Raw genomic sequence first — 21931 nt, forward strand, 5'->3', positions numbered from 1 at the left:
AAAACTAGTCTAATGACTTTTTAGGAAGCTCAGTTTAAAACCAAATTAAAATCATTGTGATAATCATGAGGTTGCTTACATTTATATTGTCAGGAAACCATATTCAATATATTTCCCAGCCTTATTCAGCAAGACTAGTCTAATTTTGAACTGGTAAAGTGATAGCAAAATGACCATCACCTTGTGTATGTACAGTATGTATGGAAAGACGACTAGATTCATTGTTTTTATTTCTAATGTGGCTGAAATTCTCCTTAATGACAGAAAGACAGTAACCAGCAGGGATACTCAATCCCCCTTCCACTGTATCTCCATGGTAACAGCTGAGGGCTAGATACATGAGTAAAAAGCAAAGGAATCATTAAAGATAAATTGAATATGTCCTTCTGGTGCTACACATGCTCTCACACATATCGGACACTCACTGTTACAGTTGAGTTCAGAGGAAAAACAATGAGCTCTCAAAGTACACTCACCCACTTGCTAATCATATCTCATGGTGCCAAAAGGCTCTTTGTTACAGAGCTTTTCTCTGCCAAGCACTGATATTAGTGCCATTTCTGTGCTGGAAATACTAGGGTAGTGAGTTTTCCTCTGGATATTTTGTTCTTTATATAACGCTGGTTGTTGTTCTTGTTTTGAATATTCAGTGTTGTTTTTTTGTAAATGATGCAAGACTTAAGCAGAGCTTCCTCTTTTTGCATAAGAAAAGACTCATTAGAAAAATCTAATCATAATGAGAGAAATGAGAATTACAAAAAACCTGAAATGTCACAATGCATAATGGTACAAAAATAGGCTCCACTTTATGTAAAATATTATTTATTTGTTTATTTAAATTTATGAGTGAAATTTGACTGATATCCTTTCTTGAGATTCACCCATTTGTATTTGTGTGAATGCAGCCTGTGTCCTTGCACCTCACCTTAAGTGTCCCTGTCTCCGTCAGTTCAATGAGGACAAAGAGACAGACTCGGGACGCGCAAGACATGGTTGGCAGATGTCCTTTTTTGTTGTTGTACAAAGATGTACTTTTTCTTTATGGCACAAGGAGCCCAATTGAGACATGCTTTTCTTGAGGAGAGATGAATAGAATGAGGTGTTCTCTGAAAGATCTGTATATATGAATGTGATTTTAATTCTTTAAAGTGGATTTTCATTCATTGAGTCTTTCACTGAACCTCTTTAATGGAAGCCAAAGCCAATGACTTTGTGACCTATTTTTAACTGAATTTGTGGAACTGCAAATATGCCACAGATGAAAAACAATGACAATCTATGACAAAGATTATACTTGAGTGAATGTCAGCATTAAATGCAGTTAACAAGTACAGAGAAAGTATACATTTAAAGTTTTTCAAGGATGTTAAGTCTTTTCAAATGATAGTGAGTTCATCTATGCAGTAGATAAAGCAGCTTCAAATGATTAGGGGTCTAGCCACATATATTCAGCCACTAAAGGAGGGAAGTTAATAGAAAAATAGATGCCTACTACAAACTTGTAATTGACCAGTATAGGTATTATAATAGCTGATACTGATATCTAGAGAGCAGATCGGCTGATAGCTGATATAAAGTTGATAGATATGTTGTAAATACAATTCAGTTAGGGCAAAAATAGCTAGAAAGGACGCTTAATACAATACTTGCTCAACATCCAATAAACAACTTTGAAAAGAAACATTCTTTAATATCCATTGTCGATGCTGTTGGAAAATTGTGGAATTGACATAAGGGGGAACTACAACTTCTGGTAATCGGACATGCGAACACTGTTATTGGCTGATGTCAATAATCTCAAAACGGGCATATATCAGCTGCTTTGCATTCATGCTTGTAATGCAGTTGTACTGATTTGTGTCACAGAGTAGAACATGCCAATAATATACCAACCCTCTTAGACTCCAGTCACAGCTGATCTATAAATAATATCACAGCAGGAAACAGACATCTCTCTTGAATGCTTGAGGGTTGAATTAACCAGCTGAGAAATATTGAGTTTAAAGACCATTAAACTAAAGAAATCGTCTTGTTAAATCACTTACAATGTATTATTTTATGTGTTACATCTTTCAGAGTGCACACAATTTTAGAGTTCACTGAAAATCACAACTGAAGATTGCAGTGTTATTGAAACACTTTTAGCGGTCAGTTTTGGTATAAACTTTGTACTTGAAGGTAATTTTTTCCTCTCATGTACTCTGTTTCTTTTTAATTGAATTGTAAGAATTCTATAACTTTTCTACCCTTTCCTCTCTCACACAGAATGAGAAACCGCTTGGTCATTCTGCAAGCAGATCCAGCAACATTTCAAAGGTATGACATTTTTTTTTCTTTTCCTCTTCTACAGAGACTAACAGAGAGATAGGCTTAGCCTTCAAGGGGGTCTGCATCTACCTTTCATTCTCTCCTTTATTTTATTCCATTTCCTTGCAAGACTTTTCAAATAATTTATATTTATTTACTTTGCCATGCAAAGGAAATTGATGGTCAGGACATTTTGTCTGGACTAGAAGAAAAAAAAAGTGCCATAGATGAATTTTAAAAGAATGAGAAAGAAAAAATGAAGAAACACAAGGATCTTGGTTTATTCCTGCATAGACACTTTTACTGTAGCTATATACTCCTTAGTTCAATGAAGCTTTGTACTTTGATACTGTAGGTACCACCCCAGTTTGTTTATTAATCAATCTTGGATTCCCCATTCCATATTATAAAGGAACAACTGTATATTTGTCTAATATTTAATAAAAACCATATGCCTTAGGCCAGCGTAGAGATCAACGTCCTGTAGTGGTAACAAAACAAGTCAAGTCATTTTTATTTGTAAAGCGCTTTTCATAACACATCATTTCAAAGCAGCTTTACAGAAAATGATGCTGTAACAGAAAATGATGATGAAAATGCAACTGAAAATCATGCCTTAAAATTGATTATCCTTAGGCCCACTGTGAGCAAGCCAAAGTACTAACAAACCTCAGTACTCAAGGGGGCAATAGAGGATGAGTTCCTGTTCAGGTAACCAACTATAAACATGTTGACATGTTACAATTACACAGCCCCATTCCCTTCAAACTGTTGCTAAACCATGACAGTAGTTAACCTGAAAGAGAAAGTTGACTATAGGAGCAGAGTCCTTATGCCAATGCCCACTGTAGCACGTCTTTCGGTAACACTAATTGTTCTTGAGTTATGAATTGCATTCTGAAACATTTTGAAACACAACGATGTGTGAAATCAAGCTTGAATAGCTACGTCCTGTTTACACCTGGTATTAAGATGTCTTTTGGGCGATCTGATCACAAGTGTTCTGTCTAGACATATCACTGTTTACACCTGGTGGTAAAACACATTTCTTTTGACTGCTTGTGTTCAGATTTCAAGGGGAGGGTCTCTGATTTTTGTAATGACATAAGTTACTGTGTGATAAAGTGCAAAAAAGTACAAGAAAAAGATGATGTAAAAAATTCATTAAAAAACGGTGCACCGTTTCACGCAATTATGCCTGCGTTTAATCTAAGCACAAGATTTACAAGCTATTTTAACTCTTAAGCACATACCTCGGGTCTTTAGAGACCCAGGACCTCTTTCCACCCCCTGCATCTCCACGCCTCTTTAGTATTCCTCAATCTATCTCCTATAAATAGTGCGATGCACAAAAAAAAAATATATATTTATTTATTACATTGTTGCCAGTGTCTGTTTCTTTGCCCACTCTAACCTTTTTTTTGTTTTGTTTTTCTGTTTCAAAAGTGGCTTTTTCTTTGCAATTCTTCCCATAAGGCCTGCACCCCTGAGTCTTCTCTTTACTGTTGTACATGAAACTGGTGTTGAGCGGGTAGAATTCAATGAAGCTGTCAGCTGAGGACATGTGAGGCATCTATTTCTCAAACTAGAGACTCTGATGTTCTTATCCTCTTGTTTAGTTGTACATCTGGCCTTCCACATCTCTTTCTGTCCTTGTTAGAGCCAGTTGTCCTTTGAAGACTGTAGTGTACACCTTTGTATGAAATCTTCAGTTTTTTGGCAATTTCAAGCATTGTGTAGCCTTCATTCCTCAAAACAATGATTGACAGACGAGTTTCTAGAGAAATCGGTTTCTTTTTTGCCATTTTTGACCTAATACTGACCTTAAGACATGCCAGTCTATTGCATACTGTGGCAACTCAAAAACAAACACAAATATGAATCCCTGAGAAGAGACTTGCTACCAAATCAGTTGTGACATGTAATATACATTAGGGAGATATTAGGCCTAATCTGTGAATTAAGAACGTGTATATAACATGAAATCAGACAACCTAAAGACCAACACAGACTGATCAAAGCACAAAAACAAAAATACCTGTATAGTCCAGAAATGAGACATGTAACAGGTGTTTTATGAGGATGATATGAAGTAGACTGTTTCAAATATTCATCTTCACCCTGCAGCTGAACGGCTCTGATGATAATAACCTAATAGCCATAGTGATCTTGCTTCTTTTCATATCAAACGGCATTATGTCGAATTAATGTTTACGTTTTGAAACAAACCTAATTAAATGTATACTTTTTGCATATTGAGCAGCTTGTGATTTCCAGACACGTGTATAACTGAGGTTTAACAAAGTTTATTACGTCTCATTCAGCGCTTCATCTCTAAAGTCGAATTAATGAGAGAAAATGTGTTTGTTTTTTTTTACAATGGGAATAAAACTAGCGCTCTGTCCCTTTACGAGAGCACATGCATGTTAAACAGTCTATGCTGCATGGAGAGATATGATGATGAGACATATGCACGGAGAGACGTGGATTTTCAGTCCTATAGAAAGAAACTGTTGATTTCTTGTGTTCCAATGTGTGGATTACTAATTTTCACCAACATGTAAAAACGACAAATGTGGGGATTTCTCGCACTGTGAACACGGAATGTGCGGGGATACTTAAAATGTTGTGCAAGACGTGCAATCCTGCTACGAAATTCATTAAGTGGGTTTTTTCCCTGCTATTTTCTACATATTGGTAATAGCTGCTGCTAAGACACTTGGAAAAGAGCGAGGACAGTACTAGGAGAGTGCACTCGGTGTCTGCACGCAACTGTGAATTGGCGCATCCAGTATATTATGTGCTTGCGCATCTTTGCGAGCTAAATAGAATTGCGCTCGCTCATCGGTTAGTTCGCTCAGTGTAATTTTTGTGCTCTCTCACTTGTTTTCTTGCACTAATGTTATAAATGCAGCACTGGCCCAATTGGGCAAGTGACAGTTCTAGCAACTGACCCAAATAAATAAATAAATAAAATATATATATATATAAAATGGTTTATGTACCAAAAGTTTATAGGGTCTCTAGAGACCTGAGGTGTGCAAGTGTCATTTTTGTTTTTTTCACTTCCATAAATTTATATTTTTTTATCATTTAAATATTATCAATTTTCATATCTATTTAAGTTTACAATCACAGGATATCTATTTCTTTGTGTATTACAAGAGAAATGAGTACAATATTCATACAAATAAATACTATATCATGTTGACTTTCTGTGCAACAATGAACTATCAGCAATGTTGAATTGTCATCAGTATTTTATATGCGTGTACACATACATAATATACATTATTTCTAACTCAAGGTGGCACTGATGTTTCACTGATTGTCTTGATTTACATTTGACTTTGCTATTTGAAGAAGAAACAACATCAAAGTAAACTTATAGCAAGTACAACACATGAAAAGTATGATATGACTATTGTCATTTGGGTGTACTTCTGAAATAATGTAAGTTGTGCATTTATTTAGACTCAAAAAGTGCCTGAGAAATACACCGATTAATTACACATAAGCTACACATACACCGATCAGCCACAACATTTAAACCACCTGCCTAATATTGTGTAGGTCCCCCTCATGCACCAAAACAGCTCTGACGTGGCATGGACTCCAAGACCTCTGAAGGTGTCCTGTGGTATCTGGCACCAAAACATTAGCAACAGATCCTTCAAGTCCTGTAAGTTGCAAGGTGGGGCCTCCACAGATCGGACTTGTTGGTCCAGCACATCCCATAGATGCTCAATCGGATTGAGATCTGGGGAGTTTGGAGGCCAAGTCAACACCTTGAACTCTATGTCATGTTCTTCAAACCATTCCTGAACACATTTTTTCAGTGTGGCAGGGTGCATCATCCTGCTGAAAGAGGCCACTGCCATCAGGGAATACCGTTTCCATGAAGGGGTGTACATGGTGTGCAGCAATCTTTAGGTAGGTGGTATGTGTCAAAGTAACATCCGCATGAATGCCAGGGCCCAAAGTTTCCCAGCAGAACATTGCCCAGAGCATCACACTGCCTCCGCCAGCCTGCCTTCTTCCATAGTGTATCCTGCTGCCATCTCTTCCCCAGGTAAACGACACACATGCACCCGGCCGTCCATATGATCTAAAAGAAAACATGATTCATCAGACCAGACCACCTTCTTCCATTGCTCCATGGTCCAGTTCTGATGCTCACATGCCCATTGTAGGTGCTTTCAGCGGTGGACATGGGTCAGCATGGGCACTCTGACAAGTCTGCGGCTACGCAACCCCATACGCAACAAGCTGCGATGCACTGTGTGTGCTGACACCTTTCTATCATGGCCAGCATTGTTTTCCAGCAATTTGTACTACAGTAGCTCTTCTGTGGGATCGGACCAGACGGGCTAGCCTTCGCTCCCCACGCGCTTAAGTGAGCCTTGGGCACCCATGACCCTGTCACCGGTTCACTGGTTGTTCTTCCTTGGACCACTTTTGGTACGTACTAACCACTGCATACTGGACACATCCCACAAGACCTGCTGTTTTGGAGATGCTCTGACCCAGTCATCTAGCCATCACAATTTGGCCCTTGTCGAAGTCGCTCAGATCCTTACGCTTGCCCATTTTTAAAAAAAAAAAAAATTCTGCTTCCAGCACATGAAATTCAAGAACTGACTGTTCACTTGCTGCTTAATATATCCCACCCCTTGACAGGTGCCGTTGTAATGAGATAATAAATGTTATTCACTTCACCTGTCAGTGGTTTTAATGTTGTGGCTGATCAGTGTAAGTTACACATACATTACACATGTGTAGATTATGTGTTGCTCAATATGTGTTTGACAGCCAGTTGCATCATGAAATTTCAGTGTGAAAACAATCAATCCTGTTCTTGATTTGTCCTGATTTGTTGCATTATCTCTTTCATTTATGAAAAATAAAACATCAAAATATTTCCAAATATATTTAATTTTTATTGTTTTCGAATTGTCTTGAAAATATTTTTAAAATGTTACACTCTATCTGGGTATTTTGGACATCCATTGTTGATAGATATACTGTATGTGCTGTGTTTCTAAAGACCTGAATATGTAAGAGTGTTTGGGAAAATTACCATGCTAAATGGGGTTAATGGATTAGCTGTATTAACTGAGCTTTAGATACTGCATGTTGATATCAGGCACACTGAAGTAGTTCCTTATGTATGTCTTGTGTATATAGGCTATATGCATGGACTTTTTTACATTTTCCAATCGGGCAGTTATTTTCTTTTAAAGCTGCTTGTAACCGGCAAAGTTTAAAACTCTTGTTTTGGTCCAATGGTTGTTTGAAAGGTAAGTGGGAAGTGCTTTGCTGCTAATCAGATGCATTTGAATGGATGAGTGTTTACACTATGAGCCCAGTGCTGTCACTTACGTTTTCGGCAACCTACTAATGTGGCTGAAGTGGACAAATCTTAAAACATTTTGGAACCCCGTTTACACCTGTCTTTAGCGTTGTCAAATGGATCGCTCAGAATGCATCTAAAAACCAGTTGTAAACATGGCCCTTTGCATTCACATACTAGAGTATGTTTGGGTCTATTAAATTGTTCTCGTGTTTTTTTTTTTTTTTTTTATTTAATTTTTTTATCACCCTATTGAAATAAACCCTAAGCTGCATTTGCATTGATTTCACTATTCAAAGGCATGGAGCAATATACAGTAGTAGCAAGTGAGTTCATGTTGGGATCATGTCTGTCAAGCACTTTCACTCTAACTTGGATCTCTTCCTCTTAGTGGAGATTTACTGCACTACTGCATAACATTGAGCCTCTTAACAGATAAACCCTTTACATGCACTAATAGATGTCAGGGTCACCTGCTCTATGAAACACTTCTAGTTTAACTCAAGACTATCCAGCCACTGAGGACTTTTGGTTCTCATGAAAGAGCCTTGAACAGCTTTTTAGGTGGTTTTTACCCTCCTCCTCTGCATTTATTTTTTTTCTCATTGATTTATTTGGGTCTGAACCGCAGTACGTTCGCATCAACACGAATACCACCATGATTCCTAGCAACAGCTGTTAACCACTGTAACTAGACGGTGACAGAGGAGGAGAAGATGCCAGATTCACTGGGTTATGAGTGTTTGCCCCTTTTGGATTTGGTTTTGGACTACCAAAACTTCACATGACACAATGGCAGTGGCTGCGGATGCATATGAATATGAGCTGTTCTCTAAATTTATCGAATTATTTAGACACATGCAGCAATTAGAAATGCTTTCAGAGTTCACGAGACCACCTTTTAAAGAAAAAGTGTGTGTGGCGCACACTTAAACTGCTAACTAACTGCTTTTGCACCAACCAGCAAATCAAACTCTAACGTTAAACACCTTTGGGTCTATAACGAAATTTGTAGTGTGAAAGCACCCTTAATGCCACTTTTTTAGAACTGCTAGCAGTTTCTACAGCTTTATTGTTGTCAATATTTAGTAGTGCCCAACCGACATATTGGTCGGCCGATTTTAGCCTTTCGTTTTAAGGCTAAATGTTCACCGATATATGCAGATTTGAAAACTTTTTTCAGAACATATAATGCAGAAAACAATGCTTTAGAATCGGTGTCATAATATAGTTTGTCCAGCAGAGCACGCTGCGACTCCATTGTTTACAGAGCTGACTCTGAGCTGACGGTGGCTCTGCAGACAGGGCGGATTTAAGCTATTCAGCTTTTTATTTTATTTTTTTTAAATGGTCAGCATTTGACTGATACTAAACAGTACAGATCTTTTAGCTATTTATTTTTATTTATTCTTTATTTTAATGGTCAGCAGTTGACTTACATTAAACATACAGTACTGATTTTTATTAAGCTATTTATCGTATTTTTATTTATTCTTTATTTTCTCAGTGTTCATTTCTAGAATTTGTTGACAGTGTATAATAATAATGTCAAATATTCTTTGATAAAAATATTTAAGAAAGCAGCCTTCTGAGTACCTTTTGCATAGTCATATCGGTGCAAAATCGCTGAAAAATCCACATAGAAAAGGTCTGTTTTCATTCTAGCTCGAATTAACTATATCGGCCACCATATCAATAATCGGTGAATTTTCCCTCTCAAAAATCGGTATCGGTCTCAAAAATCCCATATCGGTCGGGCTCTACTGTCAAACTCCAAAAACGACACAAAAGAACCATAAAACACAAAGTAGCTCATATGACTTGTGCATTTTATTCAAAGCCACTTGAAGACGTGTGATTAGCTCTGTGAATTACAAAAGGCTGTGTTTAATAAGTAAATTTATAGTATGCGCAGCACCAGCATGTTAGTGAATGGTGCTGCTCTGTTGACAAACTCACGCACAGGCTGGTGATGCACTTACGGCTATTTTTAGCCATCACAGCGGTGCGCAATATTTGAGCGCTACTCACGAACAACATCTCAGATGTAGATGCTCAATAGTTCGGTTCGCTTAAAATATGCATTTAGCATTTTACCAGAATTTGAATAAGAACTACTACTGTGCCTACAACAGACACATACAGGACTTCCTGGAGAGTTTAGAATGTCAAAATAAAAGCGTGAGGGTTTAAAAAGTGCACGATTTAAATAGATTACTGTTGTATTTAATACTAAGTCAATAATAATAATAATAATAATAACAATATTATTATTGTTATCATTAGTATTTGTTTACAATATTTATGTTGAATGGGTTCCAAAAAATAACTGTGAATGAAAATGGACTGATCTTACAACTAAACTGAACAAAAAAGAGATCTTAATCCTGATGCAAGTTAAAACATTTTTGAAAAAAAAAATAAATAAATAAATAAATAAAACACTGGTTTCTTTTCTACTGAAGACTTGAATTACTGTTAATTTTGCTGCTACATTATCCAGTATACTAGTTAATAATAAAGTGTTTCTTAATAAGCTATAAATTTATATTGAAATAATGTGTAGAAGTTTGTTTCTTTACATATTAAAGAGTACTCCCAATTAGTTCCACACAATAATGTAGAGATTCTAAACTGATTATGCAAAAAAACAACAACACTGGTATCGGCTTGGGATCGGTATGGCTGATACTGAGATTTCCGATATCGGAATCAGATCGGAAGAGGAAAAAGTGGTGTCGGTGCATCCCTAGTTTCCGTATGCAACTTTTTCCTAATTTCCTTTTTATTGCTTTAAGAGTCATTCCAAAAGATCACGTGCTGCCTAAATCCACCTCACTGCGAAACAGAAATGCATGCTTACTGCATCAGCACTTGGGTTGTCTATCAGTTATGCAATAAAGCTATTATGAGAAAGGCTTGAGTGTGTAATGATGTATTTCCTTATATGTGTTAACAGGCCCTGAACTATCCTTTATTGCATGCATTACCATAATTTGTGTCATTGCTATAATCCCTTTATTTTGCAATATGTGCAGCAGTGCCATGTTATATAATGACTTTGATGTAATCCACTGTGTTTGTCTGTGTCTTAAACTAACTGAAAGGACTTTAAGATTAGTATGTAGGTAATAGCCAAGGAGGTCTAATACAACTGGAGAAAGCTATTCATTGGCTTTATTTAATTCCTTCAGTTGCAGTTGCTCGGGTTGCACATGCAGTCTATGTCACGGTTTTAGCAGCCCTAAAACGTCACCGGTGAAGCATCTACTACAATACAATAAAAAATGTTATGTTGCTCCAGTATTTGTCACTGGCGATCTTCGGCAGGCGATCTTTGGACAACATAGCACTATCAGGGGTGTTGATCTATCTCTTCTTGGGGCCCCCCTCAGTGGCTGGGCCCGTGAAAGCTGTCCCTTTTTCCCCCCTCACAAACATGCACTCTGTAAGGCTTGAAAAGACACCTCATCTCACTCACTGGGGTGACTAGGGTTGTGGGTAGTGACTCGGCAATGCTACACACATTAAACACGTTTCATGTTCTAAAATATATCTTCAGTTCCCATGAAGCAGCCTTCACAATCAGAATAGAGCGTGTACATATAGTACAGTGTGGGGCCAAAAGTCTGCAACCACATTACAAATTTGAGATTCAAAATCTAATTTAAACCTTTTTAAAAAAGTGTTTTAAAAATGTTATTGTAAAATGAATAAATTAAGTATATTTAACATTTAACAATAATTTTTGCTTTGCTCTATTAACACTCTACATCGGTCTTAAGTTAGCAAATTTGTGACAATGACCATCTTAACTCCTTTGTACAAATTATCAGATTTCCTTGTTTCCATTCAAGCACACAAGATGCTTTTTGGAACATTCTCTGATCATGCTGGAATAACATGGACATTCAGGTTTTGCACAGACTTGTGGAGTCCATGTCAGCTCAAGTGCATGCTGCCATTAAAGCAAAAGGGAGACATGCCAAATACTAAGATATTCTCAAATTAATTTACATTTTTTTACTGAAATGGTTGTATTAATAATATCATTGAAATGTAAAAAAGTTTTAAATTAGAAAAATTTAAAATAGAAGAATTTTCACTTGTGGTCTCCGGCCTTGGCATCCCAACGAACAGGAGTGTGAATCATGATTCGAAATCATGGTTGGACAAAACTGCACAGAAGAACTAATGTAAGGAGGAGAGTGTTCACTCAGGCATATTTCATAATTTCTTTTGCCTGAAAACACACCATTATTTCCTAATAGATTCTTGGAGTTGTGAATTTCTGTGAGTATGCGTGTCAGCCTGTGTGTGTGTGTGTGTTGGTGGAGGGCAGTTCTGGACACTCCGTCCTGTATTGATCCATGTCAGGCTCCAGGCTATAAATTCTCTGTTTGTTACAGATAGAATCGATAGATAATTAGTCTGGGACATAAAAGATGGAATCAAATAATGTAAATACAATCCATGCTCCTTTTGATTAGAAATTCCATGCAAAGTTAGTTTTTTGGTGAAATAACTTTCAGTGAAATATTCCTTTTGACAGAAGTTCTTTGCTTGTCTTTCAGACATTGCAAAAATATTAATTCTTTAGGCCAGAAACACTATGCAGATACACGTATGCAGATTTGAGCGCTTGACCAGTGGTCCGGTTGAACCTGCTTATCATGCATTCTTGTGTAACTGTGGCAGTAACAAACCAAGGGGGTGAAAAAGTTACCTTTAAAATTTGTGCCAATAAACCGAATGTGCTGTTTTTTCAGGTAAGTTTCTAAAATTGACTTTACCTTACTTGCTCAGCAATATTCTCTTCAGACTGTTTCTCCACTATGACAGTAGAAGGCTTGAAAGAGAGAACTCACCGTTACTAGTATACAATTGACACTAATGTCCGCTATAGCACCTCTTGCGCCAACATTGAGAATGCAACACTTGGAACACAACAACGCATGAAATTGAGCTTGCGTAGCTAGAAGTACCTGTGTTCATGTTCTTGCATAGAGTTAATTTCGGCTTTAAATGTGAAGTGTATAATTTATGCACCATTTGCAGCACCAAACGAAATTGCAAATACATAAAAATAATCCATACAGGTTTTCTAAACACTCCTAGCTTCTTCCATTTTGGGCAAACAGATTGTCCCCACCCCAAAACTCATGAATGGTCAAAGTTATCTCTGCATATTAAACTGTAATTGGAGGAAGTATTATTAAATGAAACAAAAAAAAAACACACCTTTAATGTGTTATGTTTCAATTTTAATACTATCCTCTCTGTTTTGTGTATAGGCAGGAAGTCCAACCTCTGTAAATGCTCCCTGTGTCTTCCCCAGGACTTCAGTGACACCCTCCAACCAGGATATATGCAGGTAGGTTTGCCCTGCCCTAAACTGAGCTCATGAACTCCTGCAGTAGGGTCTTGTCATACAAACAATCTCTATGACGGGTACAACAGGAGAGTAAGAAAATACTTTGAAAAAGCCTGATATGAAAAACTAACTCCGAGATGGCAGGGTTGTTAGTCTCTTTAATATTGAACATCAGTGGGCCAGCACTGCCATCCATCTTTATTCTGCCATTTTTTTCTTACATTCCTCTTTCTTCCACCTTTCTTTTTATAATCTGTCTCCATTTGTTCTCTAATGCAGTGTTTCCCAACCTTTGTCTTATAAACCCCCACAGCCACTTAAGTATGGCTTAAAGGGATAGTTTACCAAAAGATGTACTCGCCTTCATGTCTTTTTAAACCCATATGTCTAAATTTCTAATGCAGAACACAAAAGGACATTATTTTTTTTAATGAATATTCCATTATGTAACAGACTTCAAGATGTTCACTGGAAAATTACTCAAATTTTGGGATGTTTCTCACCAACACTGTATGTCTTTAGAAGACTTGGAATATGACACAAGTTCCATGGACTTCTTTTATGTCAATTTTGGGCAATATTTTTGGGCAATATTTCAGACCAGAATGTTCATAAAAATGTTTTCTTTTGTTTAGCAAAAAAAAAAAATTAAAAAAATGGTCATTTGGAACAACATGAGGATGAGTACATTATGACAGAAATTTGATTTTGGTATCCTTTTATCAAAGCCAAACTAGAAATTTTATTTCCATTCTTGCATAAATTGTGACATTTAATTCAGTTTGGCAATTAGTGTAAGAATGGTTTTATGAATGGTTTGCATAGAAATGTTTTTTATAAAGACATTAAAGTGACAAGTTATTTTAATCTATTGACAGCTCTAATATTTTTGAAAGTGGTAATTTCTTTTTTATAAGTCTAACAAAGCAAAATCAAAATCCTTCCAAGTTCCCCCTTGGACCATTCTCAAGTACCCCTGGTTGGGAATCACTGCTCTAATGCATGTTGCATGTCTCTTTATGTCCGTTTTCTCTCTTCCCATCTCTGTTTCTGCACCTCTCTTTCTGTCCCACCCCTCTCCTCTCCTCTCATATGCAGTTCAAATGACCTCGCTCAGGACGTGGGCTCACAGAAGCCCTTACAGGCTACTGTAGTCCTGTTGAACTCTAATGGTAACATCTCAGCATCACAGAGTGTCACCATGACAACACTCTGTCTGGACTCTCCCACCAAGCCCAAAAGTAAGACCTTTTTTGGCACGGAATGGCTCTACTTACTCAAACCACCAGTCAGCCTAAAACCAGAGGGAAGCAGTCTCAAGTTCTCCAAGTCTCTGAATGATGTGGGCCAAAAGGTGGATAGCCTGTGTACTGGTCTTCACTTTATAGACCGCACATGCTCAGATGGGGAGCTGGGCGCGGAGAAAGACGAGCACAAGGAAGTTGGCCACACCAAAGTCCTTAAAGAAAAAGACAACTTAACTCCACCCTTTCCATCTCAGCCTCCATCCTTCTTCAACAACTATAAATATATCTCTACTCACAGGACAGAGCACTGCCTGGCTCCCTCTGGTCCTCCCCAATCAGACCTCCAAAGAAACTCTAAATTCCTACATCTCTTCTTTCCATTCGCCCACTCTTCTATCGCAGGAAGCTTTCAGGTGTCTGAGATGGGAAGCCACGCCTCCAGTTTGCACATCGCAAAGTCATCTAGTGCCCTTCTGGAGGTCAGTGAGTCTTGTTGTTTAGAGGAGGTGGGAGATGACGAGGTGTTCGAGGAGGACTCGTCCAGGTGGAAGCTAAAGGCAGATGGATTGAGGGCTCCGCTTTGTTCCCTTGAGGAGGACAGCGACCTGAATCAGTGCTCCTCTCCAGTGTCAGAGAAAAATGGGCTGCTCTCACCCTACTCCCTGTCTGGGGACTACTGCAGGTTGGTGGGGCTTACTCACTCCCGCTCGGCTCCTCTTACCCATGGGCTCCACCTCTAGATTTATTCATCCTTCACCTGGATAATCATTTCTAACAAGTCCCTGTTTCTCCTTCCTGTTAGAGCATGTGTGCTGTGTTCCACATTAGCAGTGTGATAGTTTGCAGTCCTCTGCTTATAGCGATCAAGAACAAGAATTTATATATCGATAGAGTTATCAGGATATACACTTACTGAGCACTTTATTAGGAATGCTATGGTCCTAATAAAGTGCCCGACATGGTCTTCTGCTGTTGTAGCCCATCCGACTCAAGGGACGTGTTGTGCATTCTGAGATGCTATTCTGCTCACTACAATTGTACAGAGTCATTATCTGAGTTACCGTAGGCTTTCTGTTAGCTCAAACCAGTCTGGTCATTCTCCATTGACCTCTCATAAACAAGTAATTTCTGACTGCAGAACTGCTGCTCACTGGATGTTTTTTTTGTTTGTTTTTGGCACCATTCTGAGTAAACCCTAGAGACTATTATCCATGAAAATCCCAGGAGATGAGCAGTTACAGAAACACTCAAACCTGCCCGTCTGGCACCAACAATCATCAATGCCTCGGTCAATCAATGAGATCAAATTTTTCATCCATTCTGATGGTTGATGTGAACATTAACTGAAGCTTCTGACCCATATAGGCATGATTTTATGCATTGCACTACTGCCACACGATTGGCTGTTTAGATAATTGCATGAATAAGTAGGTGTACAGGTGTTCCTAATAAAGTGAATGTATATAATTAGTAGATGTTTTGCCAGAGACCAAGAGATCTCTGCTGCCTTTCATGTCACATCAGTAGGGTAGTTGCTTGTTAAGAGTTTGTGACTGTATACATACTTCTGTTGCCATCAGCCAATTGGCATTGTCAGTACATAATTTTTCTGCGACTTAAAGTTCCCATGTGCAAATATGGCAGAATGAAGGTTGTGTACTTCCGAAGGTGTGCGCAGCTGAGCAACTGACATTAAAAAGAATGGTCATGCAAACGGAAAGCATTCTATAGGTATATACAGGCACTGTCATGAAAAGTCTTTGCAGATTTCCTTAGTAAGATGAAGATGGAGAACAAGAGAGCAGAAGATAATGTCCAGTCAATACTGAACCCCTGTGTATGGTATCTCTTTGGTTTAGTCTTGCAAAATTGAGATCTGATTACAGATTTGGTTGTGGCTCTTCAGCTCTGTGCAATTTTACTGATATTCATCTACAGAGTCACTCAGATGCCCCAGAAAACAATTAATGCAACTTATGAGGTATGTAATTGACTAAGAGCTGCAGCTTACCAACAGCAAACGTAGTTACTGAGGAAGAAAAACTACTACTTATTTACTCAGTCCATGTCCATATATGACAACTGTTTGGTTGTCACAAATGAAATTTTTTCAGACATCTTACATAAGTAATTTCAAGTGAAGCCCCCAGTTATTTTCACTTGGATACAAAGAGTTTCTTTTGTTTGGAAAGCAGCTACATCAAGAAGCTGTTTGAAAAGCTCTATTCATCTCTAAACTGAATACATTGCCTAACACTTTACCTAAGCTTCACCAGGCAATGTTTGTCTTATGAATTCTTTACATCCTCTTTATGTGTGAGGTTTCCCACATGTATTTGCACTATCACGCATTGCTTTAAAAACACGTGCTCTTAAAATAGCTGGCATTTGCGGATCAGTGAGTATTTAATACAGAGTTAAAACAGGAATAGCCAGGCTTGAAGATCAGCCACAAAACATGTTCAGGTGTCTTGAGGCCTGACCTATGCCATGGATGAATTCTTACCTGGGACAAACAGTACACATGCCTGTGTATTTGTGTGTTTGTTTGGAAGGGCTGCACTGGATAAAGCATGCATCTTTATGAAGAAAAGCATTGGATAGTTTCAGTCTATTTAGAATCTATACTTGCATTATATACTGCAGGATCTATACCTGTTTTTCTGCTTTTGACATTGTATTTACATTTTGAGGAAAACATTGTCAGTATACACACATTAATATAATGGTGCCAATTAGAACCGAAAGGGGTACAGCTTGATTCCACAGAGAAAATTATAGGGGCTGTTCACACAAAGCGTTTTGCATTCATCTGTGTTGTATAATTGTTTTTCCATGTAGACGTGATCTTTAACCGTTGCACCGCGTATCACTGTTTTTTTTTTGTTTTTTTTCAGCGCTGCATTTTTAAGACACTATGTTAAAAGAACTTTAAAAAAAATGCATCTCAAAACAACTGCATGCTTCGTCTGGATTTTTAACGCAAGAACAGGATCCAACTAAACAGCCCCTTATACGTATGCTTTATTTAAAATTATATGTTTACATTTGAATGTACAGCTTACTTTAGTTCTTTGGAAAACCATCTATGTAATAGTGCTTGAAAGAACTGAGAAATCAATATGCTGATCTGAAAAACCTGTAATTAATTTTTAAAGAAACTTATAGCTGGATTCCCACAAAATTAGAACACCCATCATTCTCAAAGTTCTGCTCATCCTCCACCCCTTGTGTGTTTATTAGGCTAAATACTATGTCTTGGCAGTGCTGGGTAGATTACTTCTGTGGATTTGCAGTCCGTTACTGATTACAAAGTAGATTACTAAAATTGCAATCAGTAACGTAATCTCTTGGATTAAATTTTTGGGTAATTTAATCTAATTACTCTTGTATTACTTTTGATTACCTCTGACCTTACTCTTGTTTATTTGATGTTGCATGCATTTGAATAGGATCATCTATGGCATCATATCAGCACCTTTCCAGCTACAGCGAGGGACTAGACAAGGATGCCCCTATCCCCATTGCTCTTTACTCTATTCATAGAACCTCTAGCTGCTGCAATAAGACAGAATGAAAATATCTATGGAATTTCATTACATAACACCAACCATAAAATCTCTTTATATGCTGATGATATATTACTTTTCTTACAAACCCCAAAGACATCACTTACAGAAACAATTAAACTCATTAATGACTATTCCAAAATATCAGACTATTCCATAAATTGGAACAAATCAACAATCTTACCACTGAATATGAAACCGCAAGCTACTAGCACCATTGCACCTTACAGAACACACCATATACAATAAATAATATCACATACCTAGAAATACACATATCCCCGAACCTCTCCGACTTTATTCAAACTCAACTTTATTCCACTATTAAAACAATAGAAGATTTAAATTGCTGGATGAACTCACCACTCTCCATCATAGGTCGTATAGCAACAGTTAAAATGTGTATACTGCCAAATATCAATTATTCACATAATTAAATAGAATAAGCAAATTTTACTGGAAAAAAAAGAATCCTAAAATAAGCCTACAAACACTTAAAAAAACAAAACAAAATAAGATCAAGGAGGTCTAACAGCACCCAATTTCCAACACTACTACTTAGTATCTCAATTACAATGTTTTTGCAAATGAATCAAATGTGACAGTTTCATTAACCTATGGCTAGAGTTAGAACAGGCAGAATGTAAAGAAATAACCATATCTGATCTCCCTTCGTTCACAAATATCAAACAGCATAACCTTTTTAACAGTACTATGATTAGAATAACACTCGCTGCTTGGTGGCAAATTAATACATTAACAACACCCATATGGCATAACCCTGATTTTACAATCTACAAAACACGTCTTAATAATATAAAATGGAAAGGAGAAGTTATCAGACACTTGCATCATCTGTTTACTGGTAACAACTTCATTAAAAGAACACTTTCTACTACCTACAAATTAGCAACTCTATTAAAGCCACAATTGGAAACAAGAGTATAGAAAAACCACCACCACTTATAGAACACATCAAATCAATGTAATATTGCATTGGCACGGCTACATGTAGTTTCTTTTTCCATGATACTGCAGCAAAATCAGAAATGAGTGATCAAGCAAATTTAGGGACTGTCTCTAAAGATACAGCAACATTGGAGCATACACATCAAAAACATTTCCATACAACTTCAGATACATTTGAAGCAAATGACCTACAACATACAACCAACTCCAAAGTGTGCATGTAGGTGTCAGCAATAATGCACACCTTTTAGATTTTTGATATAATAATAAAAAATAAAAAAAAGTCCAATTATATGTAAGCAATTCTATATTCATCAGTATTGTAATAGGTGTCGGGATCTGGATTTTATTTCATGGAAAAGCAGATCAAGTTGGGTTCTGAACTCGCGACTACATTGGTACAGCTAGTAAAAACATGCATCAAACATCCACACCAACCCAGCCTTGTGTTTTTTTTTAATTTCTTTTTTTTTATAGATATGCAGCCAATAACCTACAAACTAAAGAGTCTGCTAACTACTAACGAGTTGATACATGTGTTAACGGACTATGATAATGGCCTACTCGGACAACACATTTTTCCTAGAGCTGGTAGAAAATACTCAAAACAGACACAAGCAGCGTATCTATCAACCACAAATAATGTAATATTGAGCAGCAGCCGTCGGAGTTGCATTGGAGTGACATCACCTCCTCTCTTCGAATAATTGGCTAGAGGAGGAGCTGTCAAACAAGAACTAGTGGACCAATAGGGACGCAAAACACCCCCTGATTTACATGAAACTCACAAGTTTTGGAAAATCAAGCACAGAACTTGGAAACAAAAGCAAAGAAAAATAGAGCGTAAGCGTACAAAAAAAAAACAATTTTGCTCATATTTTCAATACAGTAAAATAGCAAAGGAAAACATGATTTTGTTTACAATTCTGATGACTTTGCTTGAATTTTTCTGTTTTTTGCAGCATATTTTAAATGTTTAGATATTTTTGATTCATGCTTATGTTTTTGATATGCGCTTATTATTTTGATCTACGCTTTTTATTTATTTTTGCGCTTATTTTTTTTATCTGTGCTTATTTTTTGATTCACGCTTATTATTTTTGGATCCGTGATCGCAATACATTTGACTGGATTTTGATCCCATAAACAATGTTACTCAATTGGAAAAGTAAAGATCAAATCTCAGTTACACAATAGCTGCTACTTTTAAGATATCATGTCATTAAGGAGAATTATATATCTACAGTTAAAAATCAGTCATATAAATTTAATCAAATCTTCACTCCACTTCTTTCATCCCTAAATATTAACCTAGCTGGTGAGTTGATGCCTCACATATGTGTCTGAATATCTGTAAACACCCGCACTATTTAATGTGTCTCTAAGTATAAGTTTAATATATAATATATCTATAAAATACAAATATTACTCAAATTACTCTAAAATCCTCTACAATTAATATTATAGAGATTGGTGGTACTTGTATATGATATAATGTTCTAAATGTTGTATTTCATGTTTTTGTTTTCTCTCCTCCTATAAATTTTGCATATTATTATTATTATTATTATTATTATTATTATGTATATTACTATATAACCATTTATCCTTCCTCTCATCCTCTATAAACACAAATCTCAAAATATATTGCATTCTCACACATAAAATTATAGATTTTCTAAATTTGACAACTGTTTTAATTATTATTAATATTATCAGTACATTTATTGTTGTGGTTATTAATTCTATCATTGATTTCCCTGCTCTTTCCATTCACTGCCCCTGCCGGTCATTTCTGCTCTCATTCTGCGCTATCTGGGTCAGTGGTTGTGGTGTTGGTGGTGGGGGGCTGGCTGGTGCACGCCGCAGGTCCAACCTCCCATTAAAACTAAAAGGTGCCTGACTGATATGACATGTATGACTACTCTGAATGTCTACGGATGATGCTCATGGGTCATAAGACATGGTACGATTTGGCAATGGCAGCATGGTCTGGGTACCTGCTGTGGTAAACCTGCATCAACAGAGTGTCTCACCAGATTCCCCAATGGTGGGAAATCACCCTTCTCACCACAGGTGCCTTGGCCGGAGCTTCCATTTGGAGAATTGGCCTGTGGTGTGTATCTGGTTGGTCCCCTTGCTGTTGCTATGGCGGATGGCATGGGGGGTGTGTGGCCGTGTGTTGGGGGGGGGGAGTAGTTTAGGGGAGGTGGAGGAAAGAAAAAGGGAAAAGATAGAACAAAGGAAGGGGGAGGAGGGAAAAAGTGGAGGCAGGAGGAAAATAAAGGGAATATCCTTTGGAATTGCTCTAGTTAATTAAAATATAGTATATAATATAGGTTACATATTACAGTGCCCAGACACCATTTTTAATGTCCTGTCAATTGTTTTTGTATTTGTTAACAATAATTCTTAAGTACGTCTTTATATATCTTTGTCCTTATTTTTTGATATGTTGTTGTTATATTGTACATGGCATTAATTAATAAAAAAAAATAAAAAAACATCTATACAATTTTGACAGTGATGCTTAAATGCATTTAAGAAATAGTAATGTATAGAAATGATAATGTATATAATTTTTGTTTTAATCACTATTTACCCGCTATTTTGAATGCATGTAACACTGCAAAATTAATATCAAGTTTTCCACATATCACTATTCTTCAGTGCAATTTTTAATGCAGGACAAGTCATCCTTTCACCGTCTCAAAACTGGCTGTCACTGTATTCACCCTAATACAGTGCTATAAAGAGCGTTATCGAGAGGGAAATGTCCATCTAATATGACAATTTCTCTATTGTAGAACAGCAGGTCACAGAATGAGCCATGGGCCAAACCTCCTCAAAAGGCAGTATAGAATATCTTAAATATGGTAATTTGATTGAGTTTTTCTATTGTAATTGAATTTGATCTAATCTAGCTCTGTGTGATGGAATTAGCATATTTTGATTATACTTAAGGGAGTGAGAGTGAGACATGAATCATAACTTTACAGTCAGGTAATATGTAAGTAATCACAAACAAAAGGAGTCCATTAAAGTTGATTCACTTCAGCTTGCAGTGAAGTTATTACACATTGTTCAGACAGTAAAGCTGCTTGTTGGCTGA

General features: G+C 37.1%; 1 protein-coding gene across 1 annotated transcript in view; it reads left to right on the forward strand.

Annotated features, from left to right (window-relative positions):
- LOC127412109 (E3 ubiquitin-protein ligase MARCHF8-like) overlaps nt 1–21931 on the forward strand; it is a 139041-nt gene that overhangs the window by 99827 nt on the left and 17283 nt on the right. The window contains exons 3-5 of the mRNA XM_051648192.1: nt 2266–2316; nt 12955–13034; nt 14133–14963. Of these exons, the coding sequence (XP_051504152.1) occupies nt 2266–2316; nt 12955–13034; nt 14133–14963 (962 nt within the window). The remainder of the gene's footprint in view (nt 1–2265; nt 2317–12954; nt 13035–14132; nt 14964–21931) is intronic.

The sequence above is a fragment of the Myxocyprinus asiaticus genome, chromosome 21, assembly GCF_019703515.2.
Source record: "Myxocyprinus asiaticus isolate MX2 ecotype Aquarium Trade chromosome 21, UBuf_Myxa_2, whole genome shotgun sequence".
NCBI classification, from domain to species: domain Eukaryota; kingdom Metazoa; phylum Chordata; class Actinopteri; order Cypriniformes; family Catostomidae; genus Myxocyprinus; species Myxocyprinus asiaticus.